The 23777-nt window shown below is 41.7% G+C and overlaps 1 protein-coding gene across 1 annotated transcript in view; it reads right to left on the minus strand.

The window, feature by feature from the left end:
- The window catches only part of LOC124798638 (monocarboxylate transporter 1-like), a 157104-nt gene that overhangs the window by 48369 nt on the left and 84958 nt on the right, over positions 1-23777 (minus strand). The window contains exon 3 of the mRNA XM_047262122.1: positions 2868-2994. Within this exon, the coding sequence (XP_047118078.1) occupies positions 2868-2994 (127 nt within the window). The remainder of the gene's footprint in view (positions 1-2867; positions 2995-23777) is intronic.

A 23777-nucleotide genomic window follows, 5' to 3' on the forward strand; every position in this document is an offset into this window, starting at 1 on the left:
GCCGCAATTAACTGAAATGAGTGTACAACCTGATAGGAATAACAATGGTTGTACCACCAACTATTCAACAACGGAAAACTAATCACAGCATCTTATCACTCCTTACCATGTGCTGTACGGCAGGAAGGGAGTAACTACATTAATGACGAAGACCTGAATACAGTGCTAGTACTACGTTACAACGACAGTACTGACATTCGTGACGAGTTACTACACGAGAATAATATAACAAACTTAGACCGACAAGAAGATGACCAAATTCAGGTGACAACCGAAATCACACTTGCAGTATATGTAACTATAGCAATACTGGATACTAGTGCAAACGTAAATGCAATCTCACTATGTTTTTTCAAACAAATAACCGCCACACAAAAAATACCCATATTACCCGTACAAGTATGTTGCATTACAGGAGATATTAGTTCACACACGCAGAAAGTGCAGATGCAAGCTTTGATTCCTGGTATTATACGAACAGTAAAACTCGAATGTATTTTCCTGGTAGTAAAGAACGTGTCAATACCCTGCTTGTTAGGTGTTGAGTTTCTTAAACAGACGAAGACCAAGATTGATTTCGCCGAAGGAACTTGCACTCTAAATGTAAATGAACAATCACTATCAGACGCACACATGAGAAAGTACGTAATTATCTTTCGGCGCATCTGCCCTCGTGGTTAGCTCACGAGGTAGACGTCAACAATATTTCCGAATGTCAAAAGACTGCCAGAGTATAAACAGTTCTACGAACGCTCAGATGGAGCGCAATTATAAACCAAATGGCATTTTATTTCCCATGATGATACGAAAGAGACACACGAACTGGATAGTTACTGTATTCAGAACAGTAACTACAATATATGAAAGACTAGAAGCTGATCTCGGTGCTTTCAAAAGTTCGCTGTAAATAATAGCACAACTCCAGAAATCCCATCCTTTGACCATACACCTTCGACATAAATTTTTTTAGCACTTACTTAATCCTATGTATTTTCGGTTCCATGTACTATGTACTACGAGTATGATTGCAAGAATTGAAGAAGATTAAGCAAGTCAGTCATGACGTCTTAGTCATGGACGCTTGATATACTGATGCATCATGACACAAGAAACCGACCATGATATTACAGTCAGTGACAGTTCAGTGCATCGCCTCGTTAATTCATTTTTCTAAAGTACGATGTGTACCAGACTTCTGCATACAAACTCGAGTGAATAATACCTCGTTCAAAATTGTAAATATTTTCTATGTTCTTGTTATTTCATGATTCTTTGCATACAACCAACAGTAAGAACTCTGAACTATGAGTGAACTACTAACGAAAATCTCTTTGCCCGTGAGACGATATTTGCCATGTAAATATGTTCTTTGTTTATCGATGTCTGCTTGACGAAAAGTTTTTCTGATTGTTTTGATATATTATTTGCATTATGGTATGTTACCTGTCAAATGTATTCATTGTCTTAGCTGCATTGTAAACATTAGAAGTGAAACACATGATATTACTTGGGAAATTGAAACCCGACAGTTCATAAAAGAAACTGTCATGCTTCAATTGGAGGCAATGTAATGTTATGTGTGCCTCACTGCTTCTTTTTCTTTAAATAATTTGTGCCTGATTTTATTCTGAGAAGCTCAGTAATGTATGTAAATACCGAAAATGTAAATGTGATTCAAAAAGTACTTTAAGTGAAGTGCAGCTGGACAGCAATAAACTCTTTAGCGCTCAGTCCCCGCAACGATAGTATTAGAGAATCTTTGAGTATGGACTCTAAAAAAAATTGATTTTATTAAAGAAAAAGGGACTGTTAATCTGTATGTTGTGGAAAGAGGACGTGTTGCTAGGCCGTCGCTCAGAACTTATTGTTACATTTTATGAAAATTGATATTTTAGTGATAAAACCGAGTGAAGTATGTGTAAGAGTTGCCAAACATTTATGTATACAAATTTTCTGGAAGTGAAGAATAGAAATACCTTGTTTTTGGAAAAGGAGGTGAACTTTATTGTCGTCGCCGTCTATTAATTGACAGAACTGTAAGTGTACAAAGTTCACTAAAATACAGGAAAAGAAATGCATTCTCTGTAGTTTTCATACAATAAGTAACAACCTTTCATAATTTCTTAATCACAGTAACTGGCTTATGTTCTTGTACAATAGTATGGTGCTGAACTCCACTGTAGCAGGACGTGTAGTTTGAAGGAAGTTTGTGTGTCAAGCAATTTCCTTTTCTCACGAAAAGCAGATTGCTGTTAGATCTTACACCACTTACACTTACCACTTACAACCGTGGTCCCTTAGGTATGAAAAGCTACGAAAACTTTGGCTCAAAGCTATCCGCAGTACGGCCAAGTAACTAACAGAGTCGTATTTTAAACCTTAAATAACAATAACTTCCTCCAAATTGCAATACGTTAACAACTGGTGCAGAAGCTGATCATTCAAGGAGGCAGCAACCAAAATTCAGGTACCAGTTACGACTTAAAGTAAAAATCTGAATCAAAAATCAATCTCTCTCCTCCAAAACATATATAAATATTCATAATATTATTAAAAAAAAGTTCATTTTACAGGCTATTCTAATTTAGGTTTTCCGTGATTTCCCTAAATCGCTCCAGGCCAATGCCGGGATGGTTCCTTTGAAAGGGCACGGCCGACTTCCTACCCCGTCCTTCCCTAATCCGATGAGACCGATGACCTCGCTGTTTGGTCTCTGCCTTCATACAGTCCAATCCAGTCCTACCTTACTGTTGTTAGCGAAGCGGAAATTGAGGAAACGTGAAGAATCATCTTTATCATTGTTCTGAATTGCCGCATTAATTTCGAAATTTAAATGCAAAAATGAACACTTTGCAAACTGTACTCACCTGAGAACTGCGTTACTGAGAACATGGAGTTCATAATGACCGCCGCACTCGTCGTCTCGAGGCCCATGGACTGCAGTTTATCTCCGAACAGCAGGCTGAATATGGTGTTCAGGCACTGGCTGGTAATCTGATCAGAAATCACAGAAAAGGAGATATAGACATCTGGAAATGGTAATGCTAATGTACGTGGTGGTGTCGAACAGTTTTTAGACACTTTAAGAAAATGAAACAACTACAGCCTTCTTATGATCTTACTGTGTAGCTTCCAGTTTCGGCGATTCAGTGTGTCATCTTGAAGCCTTAGTTGATTCTGAAGTGTTTATCACGATCAAAATATACGCTGCATCAGCGCCAAAGGTAACTAAATTACGCAGACCATCTGTAACTGTGATATCAGCACTCCAACCATCAGCTGCCAATTACACGGGAGTTCTTTACAGCGATATAGAAAGAGATTTTTCTTATTTTTTTTTTTTACCAGTATGAGTCACATTGGCCCACTGTCAAATGATGTGGCACATATTTTTGTAAAGTTAATGTTAATCTCGGATTCAGAAATGACAACGTAGTAGTCAAATTTTCTGACACTTTCAGAGGAACAGTTCGATCCGTTACCTAAATCATGCACATACAAAATAACCTGTGCTGATTGCGAATCCATATACGTAGGTAAAACTAGTGGAACTTCCAGACAAAGATATAGAGAATATACTTCCCTGCATACCATTAAACATTGGATTTTCAAAGAACATTCGAAGAAAACGTAACTAACTGTCGTGGGTATAGATACGAATCTAAAAATTTTGCACTTCGTAGATAAAGGAGGTACTATAGATATCATGTAAGATCTGGAAATTTATATCCATTCCCACAAAGAACCTAACTGTTTCCTGAACGAACAAACCGAGTCGAAGAACAAAGTATTCTTTGACAGTTTTCGTAATTTCTTATGCACATAGACCATAGTTTGTGCACTGTATTACCTTGACATTGTTATCAGTACAGATCGTTAGTAATATCGTACGACAGACTGTAATCTTGACGTATGGATCCACATGGCTCTCATGTGAACTATTACGAATTTCCGCTTACTACTCTACATTATTTGCTTGACCACACGCCTTTACTGGGTTTTATCCTATTATCTAAATGTTTCAGTCACGATATTCCGCGTTGTTTTCGACCACTGATATCGATTGTAAGATACTCTTACACTGTCATTTTTGATATCGACAAACTTTTTTTGTCTGGCAGTTAACGGTTGGAGAGCTGACATCACAGTTACATTTATGTTGGCCACTGGTCACTGATCCAGCGTAGTACATATGGAACGTAATAACCGCTTGAACATCAACTAAGGCCTCAAGATGGCGCATTGAAGCGCCGGAACTGATGGCTACACAATAAATAAGATAGTAAGGACGGTTGTGGGCGTTTAATTTTCCTACAACAGTGACCTTCAGTCAAAAGGATGGACTTACAAAAACTTTTAGACACGTTAGAAACTGTATTATACGACACAGTCCTCTGATAGTTATATAATTTTCAATGTTAATTTTGGTTCATTTCTGACCACCCATGGAGCGTCTGCATCAGCAGAGGCTAAAAACGAAGTATATAAAATTACAACTGGTGCCTCATGAAATTTAAGTCATACATGTACTAGCAAATATGGCAATTACTGAACACGTACGGAAATGTGATATCCGTCATAATCCCGCCCCCCCCCCCACTCACTCTCTCTCTCTCTCTCTCTCTCTCTCTCTCTCTCTCTCTCTCTCTCTGTGTGTGTGTGTGTGTGTGTGTGTGTGTGTGTGTGTGTGTGTGTGTGTGTGTGTGTGTGTGCAGCTCCTCCTATCCCCTCTGCTGTCCATCCCTTTCTTCCTGATCTTATGTCCACCCCCTCAACGCTGGTTTATACTCCCCCCCCCCCCTGTCTATCCGTCTTTATTTGAGCCTTGTTTATTGTTGTTGCCAAATAAACCTTGATGGGAATGACTTACAATGAATAACTAAATCGGTTGGGTATGAAAGACATATCCAGCTGTTAGATCTGTGAAGATGGTAGCTCCAATGATAGTATTTTGCATTATTTTAATCTGCAAACCAGTGGGATTACAAAGTTTAGGACAATTCAGATTTCTTAGTGATTTTCTGATCATAAGGCAGCAAGCCATAAATACAACTTTCCTTTTTTCTATTGAAATCTACTGCGAATAAGAAAACAACATGGCACATAATTGTGTATAAATTAAAAAAAAATACACGTAAGGAGAAAGAAAATATACTGGGAAACAAGTCGTCTAATAGGTTGCACACACTGCTTTCAATAGTTGAAACTGACTGCGAGAAAGAAAACGAAACCACACAGCAAAGCGCAGCACTTTCTTTCTAGCAGTCAGTTGTAACAGAAAACCTGTATATTTTTGTTTAAAGATACATAGCCCTGTGCATCTAAATGCTTCCTGGAGCCCCCTGTAAAAATGGGGAGCTAATCGGTCAAGAACTTTTCGAGACCTTTGCTCAGATTATTGCCTAAAAATTTGAAGTAAATCGGTCGAGAACTTTTACATATTTTTGGTAACAACGTTAAACAATGACTTCATATAGTAGTACAGATATACAGGGTGTTTATAATTTAGTTACACAAAAGTAATCTTTAACTGTGAAAAGGGTAAATGGCTTACAGAAATATTTGATGCGGAACCGAATGCAGAATGTCTTCAAGTTTTATCCCCTCCAATAACTGTTACTTATGTTCCCGTTTAGAAGCATGCACGATTGAGGTATTCCAACGGTCATTATAGAGTCGTATAACGGTGCAGTGCGCGCGCAGTGTTGTTTGCGGTTTCATGAATCCAAACCCACTACTACAGTTCAGAGACAATTCAGGACAAAATATCAGAAACCACCATCTCCAAGACAAATTGTTATTAATTGGTACAATCATATCACGGAGACTGGCTGTGTGTCACATAAGAACACCGGGTCAGGGTCGGGCAGTAGTCTATGACGCAGCAACTGAAGATGTTCGGCTGTCTTACATTCACAGTCTGGATAAATGAACGACACACGCCAGATTAGAACTGAAAGTGCCTATCGTTACAGTGTGGAAAATATTAGGAAAACAACTGTCATTCAAAACCTGAAAAACTCTTGCAAACTTTTTCTTAAAGTGACAGAGAAAAGCGAACTGAGTTTTGTGTAGAAATGTTTAACAAACTGAAGACTGAAGATGATTTTCTTAATAAAATTGTTTTCAGTGACGAAGACACCTTCCATAGCCGCGGTGAAGTGGATCGGCATAATGATCGTATATGGAATGAGCAGAAACCACATCACATAATCGAACATGTATGGGACTCGTCTAGGGTAAACGCTTTTTGTGCTATAAGCTTTAACATGATTTGCGATACTTTCTTATTTGTCGAGTCAAGTGTAACTGGCATATCGCACTTGGATATGGTTCAAAAATGGCTCTGAGCGCTATGGGACTTAACATCTGAGGTCATCAGTCCCCTAGAACTTAGAACTACTTAAACCTAACTAACCTAGGGACATCGCACACATCCATGCCCGAGGCTGGATTCTCTAGGAATGTACCGACATGGACTGGACGCGGTGGGACAACATCCTCGTCACCGCGATAGCCTGATTTAACCCCAATTAACTTCTCTGTGTGTGGTTACATTAAAGACAAAGTGTTCGTTGCTCCGCTTCCGGCAAACGCCGAGGAGCTGCGACAATGGACAACACAAGCTGTAGCCACCACACGTCAAGAAATGCTTCATAGGATTTTGCAGGAAACTGAAGATGGGAAATTTATTGTGTTGCAAATGGTAGCCACATTGAGCATTTGCAAATAAAACTTGAAGATATACTGCATTCAGTTTTGTATCAAATATACCTAAGTTATTTACCTTTTCACTGCTAAAAGTTACTTTTGTATAACACATTGTTACGTTATAAAAAATAGCTATATAGTCAAAAATAAAATAGCTGTTACAGCTCCGTACTGTACGATACAATCATAAACAATAACGTAGGCTGCATACTAATTTCCTCATTCATTTACAGAATAGTTAGACAAAGATTAATATTACGGAACAATAGACACATCATATGATTCATTAATACAACAAACGGTGTTAATGAAAACAAATAAAGGTTGCGTTTCAAATCCTAGTGGCCATATCAGTAATAGGTTACGTATCACTGCCAGGTCTCATAGTACTACACTCCTGGAAATGGAAAAAAGAACACATTGACACCGGTGTGTAAGACCCACCATACTTGCTCCGGACACTGCGAGAGGGCTGTACAAGCAACGATCACACGCACGGCACAGCGGACACACCAGGAACCGCGGTGTTGGCCGTCGAATGGCGCTAGCTGCGCAGCATTTGTGCACCGCCGCGATCAGTGTCAGCCAGTTTGCCGTGGCATACGGAGCTCCATCGCAGTCTTTAACACTGGTAGCATGCCGCGACAGCGTGGACGTGAACCGTATGTGCAGTTGACTGACTGTGAGCGAGGGCGTATAGTGGGCATGCGGGAGGCCGGGTGGACGTACCGCCGAATTGCTCAACACGTGGGGCGTGAGGTCTCCACAGTACATTGATGTTGTCGCCAGTGGTCGGCGGAAGGTGCACGTGCCCGTCGACCTGGGACCGGACCGCAGCGACGCACGGATGCACGCCAACACCGTAGGATCCTACGCAGTGCCGTAGGGGACCGCACCGCCACTTCCCAGCAAATTAGGGACACTGTTGCTCCTGGGGTATCGGCGAGGACCATTCGCAACCGTCTCCATGAAGCTGGGCTACGGTCCCGCACACCGTTAGGCCGTCTTCCGCTCACGCCCCAACATCGTGCAGCCCGCCTCCAGTGGTGTCGCGACAGGCGTGAATGGAGGGACGAATGGAGACGTGTCGTCTTCAGCGATGAGAGTCGCTTCTGCCTTGGTGCCAATGATGGTCGTATGCGTGTTTGGCGCCGTGCAGGTGAGCGCCACAATCAAGACTGCATACGACCGAGGCACACAGGGCCAACACCCGGCATCATGGTGTGGGGAGCGATCTCCTACACTGGCCGTACACCACTGGTGATCGTCGAGGGGACACTGAATAGTGCACGGTACATCCAAACCGTCATCGAACCCATCGTTCTACCATTCCTAGACCGGCAAGGGAACTTGCTGTTCCAACAGGACAATGCACGTCCGCATGTATCCCGTGCCACCCAACGTGCTCTAGAAGGTGTAAGTCAACTACCCTGGCCAGCAAGATCTCCGGATCTGTCCCCCATTGAGCATGTATGGGACTGGATGAAGCGTCGTCTCACGCGGTCTGCACGTCCAGCACGAACGCTGGTCCATCTGAGGCGCCAGGTGGAAATGGCATGGCAAGCCGTTCCACAGGACTACATCCAGCATCTCTACGATCGTCTCCATGGGAGAATAGCAGCCTGCATTGCTGCGAAAGGTGGATATACACTGTACTAGTGCCGACATTGTGCATGCTCTGTTGCCTGTGTCTATGTGCCTGTGGTTCTGTCAGTGTGATCATGTGATGTATCTGACCCCAGGAATGTGTCAATAAAGTTTCCCCTTCCTGGGACAATGAATTCACGGTGTTCTTATTTCAATTTCCAGGAGTGTATTTATCGTTTATGATCTGGACAATCTTGTGTTGCGGGCAGAACTGTACAGTGAACTTTCACCATCATTCGCACAGAATGTGTTCCCGAATACATGCAGCTTTTTTTTAATCAGTTTACAAAAATCGAACGATAGTTAATCTGCATCCATAGCAAAGGCCACCTACTTGTTCATCTTTTCACAAACTGTCGGGGTGCAGAGGGAAGCGGGACTGAGACCGACGGGTCAGTGCTTGTAGCAGCCGGCTAACCAGGATCTCGACGGTTCTTTCTTAACCACCACTTCCTGCTGTGCCACTAACTCAACGGTCATACGTCGCACAGTATGATTAGAATAGCAAGGCTTTTACCACAGTCCATCTCATAGATTCTTGGAAATAAACTGCAAACACCTGCTGTATGATCCTTTAACAATTTTCATCAACACATACAGCTTCGACACTTCTGCTCATTTTCAGGATTCCTTAACTAAAAAAAAAAAAAAAAAAACGGAACCATTACAGGATCACTTTGCTGTTCATCGCTTTGTCTGATTGACTGACTGACTGTTAAAAAACACTTTTCCTCAGTAACGGGCAGACGTATCAGTTCAAATTTATGTCACATGCTAAGGCCTACAGCCCCTTGGCGTTGCAAAAAAACTGAAGCTTGTAACTCATTCAGTCAAAAGATACTACCATTTATGTCACTTTTTTATGCTCGCAAACGCAATCATTAAAACATCTATGGTACTTCCCGTTGGAGTAGAATCATGAAATTTGGTAAGTAGTATGGTTTCACAGCACAACCAAAATAAAAAAAATTCGAAAATTGTTGATCTGTTACTATTTCACAAGAAAAAAAAATTCTTTTTTTATCCGACATCAAACTTGAAATTGAAACAATCAGTACCTCTATATTCACGCTCACTGAGTCGCAATAGTAGGAGACAAACATCAGGCAAAGAATGACTTTATTGCTCGTATGACGCGTTTTGGAATTTATCTGTTAAGACTAGTCTGCGAATATTTGTTTCACATACACATTGAAACGCCATATTTATTTGCAAAAGTTTTGCAGAGTAGTCTACAAATGATTGTTTCACTTCACACGAAACACCATATGTAAGTGCACTAATCGCTCTTGGCTATCTGATGACGGATAAATGCCGAAACGTGTCACACGAGCAATGAAGTCATTCCTTGCATGTTTGACTTTTACCATTGTGACCCAGTCAGCCTGAATGCAGAACTACTAGCTATTATCATAATGGTCAAAAAAATGTCAGATGTGTGTGAAATCTTATGGGACTTAACAGCTAAGGTCAGGAGTCCCTAAGCTTACACACTACTTAATTTAGATTATCCTAAGAACAAACACACACACCCATGCCCGAGGGAGGACTTGAACCTCCGCCGGGACCAGCCGCACAGTCCATGACTGCAGTGCCCTTGACCGCTCGGCTAATCACGCGCGGCTCATAATGGTCGCCTGGCTCCAGCAACACTTTATGTTACATTTACATCACTGAAATTAAAACATTTTCGAAAACCTTGGAAACTTTAAGACGGATGTCTTTCCAATATCAATGTTCATAACAAGCAAAATGATCGAGATGCTCGATTCCTGGAATGGATCAACTGTCTACGCACATACCTAATGTAAACAGAAGGTGGAGGGGAAGGGGGGGGGGATGAGAAAGGAAAGCAACGGGAAGGAACTTACGATGTCAGCTGTATCAGATCTTAATGTGGAGTCAGCGGCGCCGAATGGAAATGCGTTCCCCGATCAGGAATCGAAGCCTGGCTCTCCTATTAACTAGGCAACTGCGTTAACCAATGCGCCACACGAACACAGTGTTTATCGCAATTGCGCTATCTCAGTACGCCCGTCGGCCTTCCCACATACCCATCTACCGCCACCTACCCTCAGTTCCCTTGCACGTCCGCTATGCTCGCTGCTTTGAGATTCTCACATGTCCGAAAGACACCATGCAGTCATATAACGAGTCGCCTCGATGGGTTGTGAATTCACCACATTCAGTGCGAAGGCACAATCAAGTCTTTGAGTTTCGGGAGCCCACCACTTTATAAAAGTCACGTTAAGGGAGATTACAATATATCCTTTCCCCACAGTTTGTAAACCTTGCAAAATCTAGTGCCCAAATACGTCAAGTGGAAGGCAAGTACCAATCTTGTAGCATAGAGACTTAACAAAGGTACTAGATTTCACTCCTAAAGTGGACAGATAGTTTTATCTGAACCTCATGCCACAAAATGTGCTTAATGGAAATGATGATAACGAGAACAATGAAGTGTTGGAATTGGCCATAATTGCGTCCAGGGGCATTTAGCATCTGTTCTTTATACTCCGATTCTAGTTTCACATTAACTACAAACTTTACAAATGTCAAAAAGACACTATTATCACTAGCCAACGTAACAAAATTTTGTGAACTGACAATAATAAAAATAGTTACAATTATAATAACAATAATTGTTATTATTATTTACATTTTTATGGGCTTCATTGGACCACTATAGCCAATAATAATAATAACAATCCTAAATATTAATCCGCCGTCCGTTGTGGCCGAGCGGTTCTAGGCGCTTCCCTCCGGAACCGCGCTGCTGCTACTGTCGCAGGTTCGAATCCTGCCTCGGGCATGGATGCGTGTGCTGTCCTTAGGTTAGTTAGGTTTAAATAGTTCTAAGTCTAAGGGACTGATGACATCAGATGTTAAGTCCCATAGTGCTCAGAGCCAAATATTAATCAAAATTTCGTAACGTAAAGTAGGTACATTATTTTTTCATTGCAAATATAGGATGTTTAGAATTGGTTAAAAATATTTTTCCCTACAAATTTGATTTTCACTAACATCTATTTGGAAGGAGGCTGTTTTATTTGCATGACAATTTTCAGGTAGTTTTGGCCATGAATGTGAATTTGATAAATGTGTTCAACCTCCATAGTATCGATGTAACCATATTCTTTATAAGTCTTTTTCTGAGACCATAGATCTTGGTGAGAGAGGTTAGTTTTTCTTTGTCAGAGTGGCAGCAGTGTGTGTTAGACAGTTTGGCGATGTACTTGCCTTGAGAAGGATGGAAGCTGGCCTGGCGTTTAGCGAAGGCAGTATCATTTGAAAAGGATTTTGTATTGTATTGATTTATTATGAGGAAACATTTTGTGAAACGGAGATAATACGAATGCATGAATATCAGAAGGGAAGTTTTCTAAGGCAATCAAGTTTTCTTGTATCATTCGTAATTGTGTAGTTTCTTATTGGTAGAACGTTGTGTATGTTTAAAATTTACGGTAAGCATTATTATAGTGAAGCACATGGATTTGTCTTATAATTGAAATAAGTGCCAAGAAAAGTAATTGCACACAGGAAAATTGTTAAGAAAGATCTTTGCTAACTTGTCTAGTTGTGAGAACCTTATGAAAGGGTGTATTGTTGTTAATGAAGCATAATTATACTTGGAGTCTTTGTTCTCATTTATCAGTCGTTAAGTTTAGTTCTTCATTTTTTTTCATTTTTTACCTTTACGAATGTGCGTGTACTCGCATTCGACATCGCGAGTAGTGTGCTGCAAAAGCATTTTTTATGAAAAGTGATACGGTACCATCTTGCATTGCACATCGCAAGTACGGTGAATGAAATCTGATTCTTGAGAGTTCATTATCATCTTACCAGAAACGGGCTGCAGAACAGGCGAGCGTTCGTACAGGTAGGCCAACAAATTTAATTATCAGCAGAATTCATGTCCACTGTAAGGTACAGAGATTGTTGAAACGGTTTTGTGAAAATATCACAGGTTTTCAGAGGCTTCAAATATGTATAATCACTTATACACTCACATGGGAAATATTTTATTATATTTTTTAAATATAATCTACACTGGTTGAAAATATTAACATTTTTACGTGCGTTACTTTAAGATCAAATAAAATCGGTAATTTTTTTATATAGAAGGCCGTGGATTGCTGTGTTATGAAGGTTAAATGACTTGTTTGTATTGGTTGCATTGTCTGAAACAGTATCGTATCGTTTCATAGAATAAACACGCGTTGTATGTCGAAGTCCTAACTTTTTCTGAGGAAACTTGACAAATAGATACGAAAATCTCCCAGAAAATGAAGTATGACGCCAAAACGAAGCGTTTTTAAGAATCGTGGGTTTCATGGTAATAGATTTTCGAACAAAGGGAAATATTGTGTTCAACGTGTGTTGTGTGAAGTTACAGACAATGACATTCAGGCAAACTCGTCAGTATCTAGAGAAACACCCATTAGTGCGTAGATATGTGGAGGGCCAGTTAGTTTACATGAAGACAGTGCGGTATCAAATGGAGTAGCCAGGAAACTTATCATTAATTGTGCCACTTGCAAATATACTCATTCATTTTAGAACTCTGATAAGTGTAAAGATAATTATTTTGAAGTAAATGTTAGATGGTTTTATGGACTGAGAGTTCTTGGCCAAGAACTCATTGCAGCAGAAACAATGTGTGCCGTGATGAACATGCCATGCCCGCCTTGAAAAATCGATAAGTATGCAGAATCTATTGGAACTGCTGTGGAATCTGTTGCATGTGAGTCAATGAAGGGTGCTGGAAACAAAGCTGTTGAAGTAAATAATGGTACGACTGACATACCAGTAGCTTTTCATCGCACTTGGCAGTAGCGCATTTACAGTTCTAAGAATTCTGTTGCTATGGTGACCAGTGTGGATACTGCAAAGGTAATAGATTTCCAGATTTTAACCAAACATTGTTATAAGTGTAAATCAGGGAATGATGAGGGACGTATCTCTGGCAGAAATTATGAAGGAACAAGTGGTGGTATGGAGGCTACTGAAATTTTTAGTCGATCTGTGAACGAAAGGGGGATGTGTTACACTAATTCTTAGGTGATGGAGACTGAAAAGCATTTAACAGTGTAGTAGCCGCTCAGTTTTATGGTGAAGAAATTATCACAACACTGAAATGTGTTGGTCATTTCCAGAAGAGGATGAGCACAAGGTTGAGGAAGTTGAAACAATGCTGAGAGACAGGAAAGCTTCTGATGGTAAAACCATAAGTGGCAGGCTGACAGACGAAATGATTTTTGATGGCATTATGAGATGGCCGTTAGAAATGATGCTGAGGATTTGTTGAAAATGAAGCAGGCAGTATGAGCCACCTTCTTGCACAGGCTATCAACTGATGAGAAACCAGTACACTACCTTTGGCCCCCTGGACCTGATTCATGGTGCAATTACCGCAATGCCCAGTACTTAAACAGTTCACAGAGCCATAAACATTCCATCTCGGCAGCAGGATATCATAAAACCTATTTACAGAGACCTGGCTAATCCTGAATTAATGAAGAAGTGTCAAAATGGTCAGACTCAAACTCCCAACGAGTCGTTCAGTAATCTTATATGGACTCGCTTACCAAAAAATGTTTTTGTTGGGATGTAGACACAGTAACGCTGTTATTGCTTTTAATGATTACAACAATGCTAGGGTAAAAGTGCTACAGCATATGGAAATTAATCTTGGAGCAAATTGCGTCAGAGAACTTTTACGGATGGACAAGGTTCGCATTGATAAAGCAGAGTATGCAGCACAGTTGACTTCTAAAGAGTCCAGAAAGAAGGAAAGAAAGAAGAAAAAACTTTGAAAAGATCAAGAGGTTGATAAACAATATGGTGCAGCGTGCTTCTGAGTGACTAAAAACAAAAAATTAAGCATATATTAGATGAGTTAGTCTTTTGAAACTTCAGAAGCCGTTCCTGAAAATTCACATTTTATGCTGCGTTTTTCGCTAAATCTCAGAAATCACTTCGAGTAAAGTATTCAGATTTTCAGGGAGTAATAACATACCGGTACATATTCTGAGTCTACTAAACTAAAAGAAGGACACATTGTTAAGTATAAATAAAGTTATTTAGTATAACGTACTAAAAAAGTACACGAAATTTTAGGCGTTTTATTAAAAAAATGTACTTCCGAAAGCAGTGGCTGAAAATCAATTATTGTAGTTCAGTAGACTCAGAACATATAGTTTAATGTCTTGTAAAAGTTTGATGTGAATGGCTACAGTGGTTCCTGATATACGGGGAAGCCAAGTCATTAAATTTAACATTGTCGGGATAGGGAGTTCAAACTCCCCGTAAAAGATTTCAACGAAAGTGCTACCTTGTAATTGTTCAAGCAATTTATCAGATCAGATACGGTAACTTACATGTTCATTTGCTCTGTAATTACAATGACAGTGCCTGTACAGTGATTGTTTGCGATGCTAAGGATAAAGATTAGCTATATTCAGGGTCACCATCTTAAATTGTTTTGCTTTGCACTCAGACAACATACGTAGGAGACGAGGTACTGGCAGAAGTAAAGCTGTGAGTACCGGGCGTGAGTCATGCTTCGGTAGCTCAGATGGTAGAGCACTTGCCCGTGAAAGGCAAAGGTCCCGAGTTCGAGTCTCGGTCGGGCACACAGTTTTAATCTGCCAGGAAGTTTCATAACATACGTAAATTCTATTGATAACAGATTTCTCTCTCACAGGCGAATTGTTTGATGTACTGGCTGCCCTGTATTCCGCTTCGTGTAACGTGTTCTTCAATCATTTTCGTTCAGAATTTTACACAGTTCTGTTGTCCTGCTCTGAGATTTACGCGTTTCAATATGAAGGTAAGTTTTAATAATTTCTAAAATACCAACCAGACACATACAAACACGAGTTTAGAAGTTTGAACATTATATTTTCATATTTTTTTTCAAAATGTTGTGTCTGTACTTTCCGCCGTTACTGTTCTCAGTGCCTCAATTATATTAAAGAAGTATCCGTAAGTTAGGAAGTCGAGTGAAGTGCATCAATGAGTAAATCTATAGGCTTTTGTCCAAATCTGTTGACTATCACAGTATCAGTCATACGAAAAGTCAACAACGAAAATACAGGCTTCCTAAGAATGTAATGTATTTAAATTCTCTACCTTTCAGTGAAATAAATCGCAATTACATGAAATTTCTAGAGTGTTTTTCACCAAACCTCGCAATATATCTAATTTAATTCATGTGTTTTAGCTTCGTTTACATATAATTTATGATTACTCGGGTTTCGTGGAAGTTTAGTAATGCCTGGGGCGCAAAAATATAACTGTTTCGAAACTGAAGTAGAAAAAAGAATTAAAACAAATTCCCGTCTTGTTGCACATACGTTGGTTTCCAAAACTAAGGGCGGAAGTACCTTTCTCATGTTGCGTCGATGCCAAGAAACACAGCGTGCTGAAACTTGAACCATATGTAGAAAGAAATGTTGAAGTGTTGTACAAAAGGTAACTGACAAACTGAAATAAATACGCAATGAGACGAACATAAACACTTTTATTCGAAGACAATAATTGCACTAAGGCCACGGTGATTTATGATGGTCCCCTGGACATTATAGACGGCGGGACAGGCTTGTTAACAGTGTGTGCGACCACCACGGACAACAACGGATGCCCTGCAGCGGGCCCTAATGCTGGCCCTAACGTTTGAAATGCGTTCATGAGGTACAGTGTGTCACTCCCCGCTAGAGCGGTTGACAACTGCCAGTTGGTGCAACTGGACGTGATGGAACACGTCTTCCCGACGTATACTACAAGTGCTCGGAGGGATTATTAGGTTTTCATACGTTTTCTGCCTTTGTAAACAACTCATCCTTACTTTATTGGGACGAAGATGAATGAGCGCGCTGCACGGGTAGTGCATAAGATCGTTGATTTCCTGTTTAAATTTATCTGTAGTTCGCTCGTTCGCGAGTCAGTTGTGGAGCGCTGGGGCATTCTTATTTGGGACATACTACCGAGCAGTCGAGTCTTCATCGAAAGAGATTTGATATTTGTGTATTTTCGAGAAATTAACTAGAATACTTTATTATGGAGATAAAAGCTTGTTTGTTAACGTATGTTATTGATTGTTGTGTGGAGAAGATCTTAGAATGAGTATTGGCTCAAATGGCTCTGAGCACTATGGGACTTAACTTCTGAGGTCATCAGTCCCCTAGAACGTAGAACTACTTCAACCTAACTAACCTAAGGACAGCACACACATCCATGCACTAGGCAGGATTCGAACCTGCGACCGTAGTGGTCGTGCGGTTTCAGACTTAAGCGCCTAGGAGTATTACAATGGAACCAATGCAGGAAATGAAATGTTTGTTTCTCGCAACTATTCACTGAGGGAAATCTTTGTCTCTTAGATAACTAATAATGTTCATGATTAGTGTTATTTTGACCTCTTTGTTTCCATTATGTCACAAGTACGACAACTTAGTTTAAATATCAGTAAGTCTTTCAGTAATGAGAGAATTTTGTAATAGTGTCTTCTTTTGTCTTATTGTTCTAGAACGACTTTCTTTAAAGGAACACCTCCCTCCGTCATTCTTAGTAAATTTTTGAATATTTTGTCGTGCGTGCATTGCACTTTACGCCACACGAGGTCACGGACTGTTTTGACAAGCAAGGAACAAATTTTTTACTGAGTAGTTTAATTTTTTCTTCAGCTGCTGCATCTGGTGAATACTATTTGCTTCAGTGCATGTCAGCTAAGCAGACACAAAGCAACATGCTGAGCATGAGGTAGGTTGCTTTCATTTCAGGACAGTTCTCACATTGCATTCTTATGCGGGAACAGTTCGTAGTCAGAATTATCAGGTGTTGTGCTACGCAAGCATATTAACTTACAGAAAACAGAGTAGGTAATATCAAAGATTTGTTTTTCTTCTGGGTACAGCAGTATTTTATTTTTGTGGACATTTCAAGCCAGAAATTGCACATAATGTCACGCAACTTTTATAACACACTTCAATATTGAGTTTCAGTAAAATAGTTTTCACTGAGAACATAGTTACATTTGGCATTTAATTAGATTACTTTTCAGTCTTTCAAATTCAGTATGTCACATAGCTGAAAGTTTTGTTTCACAACTCTGTTCACATACGCATCATAGGGTCAAACAACAGTTAGTATAGCTCAGCAGTTGAATACGATATCTAAAGCACACGTTACACGAGGAGAAAGTTTCTGAAAAAAGAATATTCTGTATTTCCATTTATGGATAAACTTTTAATGAAATATTACTGGATTTAAGTCTTGGGATAGGGGGAAGGGGGAGGGGGAGGAGGGGGACGGGGCACTGGTAGGCCAGTGTATTCGTCGAATATTTTCTCGTTCCAAGAACTGCTCCGCGTGGCTATTCGATGTGGTCACGCACTGTCATCCATAAAAATTAAGTCAGGCCCAGAACGGACGCGCACGGGGAAGGAGTACAGTATCCCAACAGCGCACACCAGTGAGTGTGCCGTGTCCAAAATTTTGGAGGACAGTACGCCCATGCCGCATTATGTCTCGCCAACACCGTAACACCCGAACAACCAAAACTATCACTTTCGACAGTGTTCCTGAGCGGTTTACATGTTTCCAACTCTCGCCATACGTGGATATGCCCAGAATCACTACACAGATTAAATTTGCTCTCATGTGAGAAGAGCACACGACCCCACACTCTTCGTTTGTCTAGTGCCTATGCTCTTGGCACCATAGACACGAGTGTCAACCGAGCACGACGTATTGGACGTCGCGCAGAAAACCACACCCATGCAGTCGTCGTGGCACTGTGGACCTTGAGATTACGTACCTTGCAGTCGTGTTAAACGTGTTGGCAATTGCACCAACTGTTGGACGTGGATCGCTTCTTGCCTGTTGTGCAATGTACATCTACATCTACATCTACATCTACATTTATACTCCGCAAGCCACCCAACGGTGTGTGGCGGAGGGCACTTTACGTGCCACTGTCATTACCTCCCTTTCCTGTTCCAGTCGCGTATGGTTCGCGGGAAGAAAGACTGTCTGAAAGCCTCCGTGCGCGCTCTAATCTCTCAAATTTTACATTCGTGATCTCCTCGGGAGGTATAAGTAGGGGGAAGCAATATATTCGATACCTCATCCAGAAACGCACCCTCTCGAAACCTGGCGAGCAAGCTACACCGCGACGCAGAGCGCCTCTCTTGCAGAGTCTGCCACTTGAGTTTATTAAACATCTCCGTAACGCTATCACGGTTACCAAATAACCCTGTGACGAAACGCGCCGCTCTTCTTTGGATCTTCTCTATCTCCTCCGTCAAACCGATCTGGTACGGATCCCACACTGATGAGCAATACTTAAGTATAGGTCGAACGAGTGTTTTGTAAGCCACCTCCTTTGTTGATGGACTACATTTTCTAAGCACTCTCCCAATGAATCTCAACCCGGTACCCGCCTTACCAACAATTAATTTTATATGATCATTCCACTTCAAATCGTACCGCACGCATACTCCCAGATATTTTACAGAAGTAACTGCTACCAGTGTTTGTTCTGTTATGTAGCTGTTATGTGCTCTGTAGCTGACCATGTTCGACCGTCACCTTTCAGTCGGGCAGCAGTACCTGTCGTTCGGAACGCTCCTCATACGCGTGAAACAACGCTGTGAGCAGCACTAGACGCCTGGGCTACACTCATCACACTTTGTTCATCTTCTTTTAACCGATGATTTTCCCCAATGTGAAGTCATCTAGACGCTCTCTCCGGGCGACATTGTAATAAAGACCACCACCACCACAGTGCACCACGACTGTTCGCAGATTGAAACGCGCAGTTTTTTTCCGTTCCTTCAACTGCCACATGTTGTGGGGCCAGCACTGTTTGGTGCTATAATCACGCTGATTTGACGCCATGTAACATCCAACTTCCAGTGCACGGCTGGGAGACTTCCCGCAACATGCTTCAGCACTCCCATTCATTTCCACAGAGTAGCTAATACCTTATGTCAATTTATCTATCTCATCATGAAGTTTTGCCGAACAGCGTATGTCGTTAAGTGACGAATGGCTTTCTTGCCGCTGGGGATGCCAGTGTGTCTTCAGCTGTCGTACGGTAACAACTTTCACAATAGTGTGTCACGACTGGCTTAAATAGTACTATTACTTCGGTATCAGTTTTAACAAGCAGGAATGCTGCTACCAGCAAGCAGTGAGAACCTCGAAACTATATCCGCAGGGAACAGGGGACAGGTGCTGCCGCCGAAACGTTTGTGCCATGGCTTGGCAACTCACTGTCGAACCGGTTCCCGCAGAACCCACCACCAACTGTCTTTTGGAGATCTCGTTCATTTTATAGTGCCTTGCCTACTTAGCCTAACTGCTATTTTCATTTGGTCGTTAAATATGCTCTTGTTTATGTGTACTCTAGTTGTCATTCTTGTTATACTATTGCCCTTACTGCGCGCTTTATACACGCAATAGGTCCGGGTGCTTTGTGGTTGGGCGCCAATGTATCAGGTTGCCCATACTAGCAATTAATGGATTTTCTGACTGTTGCGCCTCTTCATATAATTGGCGAGTGGTCTGTTCGATGCGGTTCTTTAACTCAGGAATGCTAGCCTTCTCGCGAAGCTCCCTAGTAGGCCAGTGGAGAAGCGTCTGGGTCAGTGCACAGCAAAAGGGAGAGCTCTGACCTGCACTTCCCTAAGTTATTCAATGTGGATGTGGGCAGCATTGCCCAGGCCACAGAAGCGTACTCTATAACGGGCCTAATAGGTGTTATAGTGAACCTTCCTGGCAGATTAAAACTGTGTGCCGGACCGAGACTCGAACTCGGGACCTTTGCCTTTCGCGGGCAAGTGCTGTACCATCTGAGCAATGTTCGCAGGAGAGCTTCTGTGAAGTTTGGAAAGTAGGAGACGGGGTCCAGGCTGGAGTGAAGCTATGAGGAGGGGCCTGAGTCGTGCTTGGGTAGCTCAGGTGGTAGAGCACTTGCCCGCGAAAGGCAAAGGTCCCGAGTTCGAGTCTCGGTCCGGCACACAGTTTCAATCTGTCACGAAGTTTCATATCAGCGCACACTACGCTGCAGAGTAAAAATCTCATTCTGGAAGTGATATAGTATTAGTCCACAGTGGGTGGACAGCGTCGATGTTGGGATTAAAATAGGGTACAGCGTGCGTAGGCGACTCAGCGCTTTCCTTCTTATTTCGTGGACGGGAGGTCACGCCGAGGTATTTCCCAGTTCGTGACTAAGGGATGTTAGAACCCGCAGCATTCGCACTAGAGCAGTCGTATTGGCGATGACACTCTTCCCGCATTTCACAACTCGTCAACACACGTCTTACATGCTCCTTCCAGCACACGTTGTGGAGCATTAAGATACGCGACTCAAGTGCCATAGCTGATGATAAAGAGGACTACTATAGTTACGAATTGCAGTACCGGTAATACCTCAAAATCTTTCGAGATATAGCAACTCTTTTCATTTGCAATTTTTTACTAGTTAACATATCATTTATCCCATTAGTCTACGATTAAGAACAGTGTCTTTTTTTTTCAAACTACCGGCTTTATACGTAATCTAGAAGTAATTCCCATGATTGTCAGAATAGCACAGCTCGTAAGTGGCTGGTGGTATACGTCACAGAAGTATCCTGAACTGGCTACCTATCTCACTCTATACAAAAACATAAAAGGCAATGTTCCGACTGAATGGCTCCTCATCGTCCAGACCAAATCGCAAAAGATAGAAACGTGAAACATGGAGAAAGTGTTGACCTTACATTGTGCACATCGTTTAACGAGCGATTTTCATAAATTCTATCAATAAGGGGCTGAAATAGAGGATGAAACGTTTTTTGACAATACGCCACTTTCATTTTAATTTTGACGTTGGAACTACGAAAATGGGTATTTGCTTTCCAGATTAAAAAAACACGTGTTTCAGTGTTTTTGGAAAATCAGCCCCTACAGGCGTGAAAAATCAGGAATGGAATGCTTTTTGAAAATACATATCTCAAAAAAAGTTTTGGATCACCTTAGTTCCGAGAGTTCCGGAACATGTACAGAAAATTGGAATACAGATCAACATAAACATCATTTCCGACCTTTTTATTGCTAATGAAAAGCACACACTACGTGTTGTACCACTATTCAGCGAGACCTTCAAATGTGATGGACCAGATTGCTGTACACACCGGTACCTCTAATACCCACCCTCTTGCATTGATGTATGGTCCAAATTGTTCCACTCCTCAACGACGATTCGGTGTGGATCCCTCAGAGCGGTTGGTGGGTCACGTCTTGCATAAACAGCCCTTTTCAATCTATGCCAGGTATGTTCGAAAGGTTTCATGTCTGGAGAACATGCTGGTCACTCTAGTCGAGCGACGTTGTTATCCTGAAGGAAGTCATTCATTCACAAGATGTGCACGATGGGGTCGCGAATTGTCGTCTCTGAAGACGAATGCCTCGCCAATATGCAGCCGATATGGTTGCACTATCGGTCGGAGGATGGTATTCACGTATCGTACAGCCGTTACGACGTCTTCCATAACCACCAGCGGTGTACGTCAGCCCCACATAACGCCACCTTAAAACAGCAGGGAACCTCCACCTTGCTGCACTAGCTGGACAGTGTGTCCTAAGGAGTTCAGCCTCAACGGATTGCCTCCAAACAGATCTCCGACGATTGTGTGGTTGAAGGCTTATGCGACATTCATCGGTGAAAAGAACGTGGTGCCAATCCTGGGCGGTCCTTTCGGCATGTTGTTGGGCCTATCTGTACCGCGCTGCATGGTGTCATGGTTGCAAAGATTGACCTCGTCATGGACGTCGGGAACGAAGTTGCTCATCATGCAGCCTATTGCCCACAGTTTGAGTCGTAACACAACGTCCTGTGGCTGTACTAAAAGCATTATTTAACATGGTAGCATTGCTGTCAGGGTTCCTCCGAGGCATAATCCAGAGGTAGCGATCATCCACTGCGGTAGTAGCTCTTGGCCGGCTTGAGTGAGACATGTCCTATCTCTCTGTATCTCCTCCATGTCCGAACAACATCGCTTTGGTTCACTCCGAGACGCCTAGACACTTCCCTTGTTGAGAGCCCTTCCTGGCACAAAGTAACAATGCGGACGCGATCGAACGGCGGTATTGACCGTCTAGACATGGTTGAACTACAGACAACACGAGCCGTATACCTCTTTCCTGGTGGAATGACTGGAACTGATCGGCTGTCGGACCCCCTCCGTCGAACAGGCGCTGCTCATGCATGGTTGTTTGCATCTTTGGGCGGCTTTAGTGACATCTCTGAACAGTTAAAGGGATTGTGTCAACGTCTATCTTTAGGAGTTCTGGGAACCAGGGAGATGCAAGACTTTTTTCTGATATGTGTATGTGGCTATCAAGAAAGTTTTTAAACCAGAGCTGCGAAAATATATATTTGGAATTTCGGTTCGAAAATTAAAAAGCATGTGTATCTCTTTTTTTTTTAAATCAACTAGTAAGAAGAGTGGATGAAAATCCTTATGACAATATTGTGCTACATTTAAACGTAGAGGGTGTTTATCTTTTTCTGTAGGCATCGTTTGAGAAGTGATTTTTCGAAATTCCACCCTTAGGGGATAAAATAAGGGATGTAAAGTGTAATGGAAATATTTCATTTCGAGAACATAATCGCTTGTTGGTTAGAAGTACATTTATAAAAGGTCATGCTCCTACGGGCTTAATTAGCGTGAAAAGAAAGCTATTAAACAGTCATCACGAGGAATCGGCTTTGTCACAATTGCGAAGAAAGAGAAACGGTGATTTGATACATTAATTTTTCAGTAGCCCTAATACATGTTTATGAAACTATTTTGTTGTAACATTACAATATAATTAATCATTACTGATGACCAAATAGGTACCACTTTAAAATGCGATCCCATATACATGAATATTCGTTTGAGATGAGAGACTTTAGTACTGGGTGTAAGACTGACGCTAATAAATAGAGTCACTTATTCGATTTCTCTCTTCGTTGGTGGGGAGGCTTGCGTGCCTCAGCGTACCGTAGGTGCAACCACAACGGAGGGGTATCTGTTGAGAGGTCAGACAAAAGTGTGGTTCCTGAAGAGGGGCAGCAGCCTTTTCAGTAGTTGCAAGGGCAACAGTCTGGATGATTGACTGATCTGGCCTTGTAACAATAACCAAAACGGCCTTGCTGTGCTGGTACTGCGAACGGCTGAAAGCAAGGGGAAACTACAGCCGTAATTTTTCCCGAGGGCATGCAGCTTTACTGTATGATTACATGATGATGGCGTCCTCTTGGGTAAAATATTCCGGAGGTAAAATAGTCCCCCATTCGGATCTCCGGGCGGGGACTACTCAAGAGGATGTCGTTATCAGGAGAAAGAAAACTGGCGTTCTACGGATCGGAGCGTGGAATGTCA

This window comes from Schistocerca piceifrons, chromosome 5, assembly GCF_021461385.2.
Source record: "Schistocerca piceifrons isolate TAMUIC-IGC-003096 chromosome 5, iqSchPice1.1, whole genome shotgun sequence".
Taxonomy (NCBI): Eukaryota; Metazoa; Arthropoda; class Insecta; order Orthoptera; family Acrididae; genus Schistocerca; species Schistocerca piceifrons.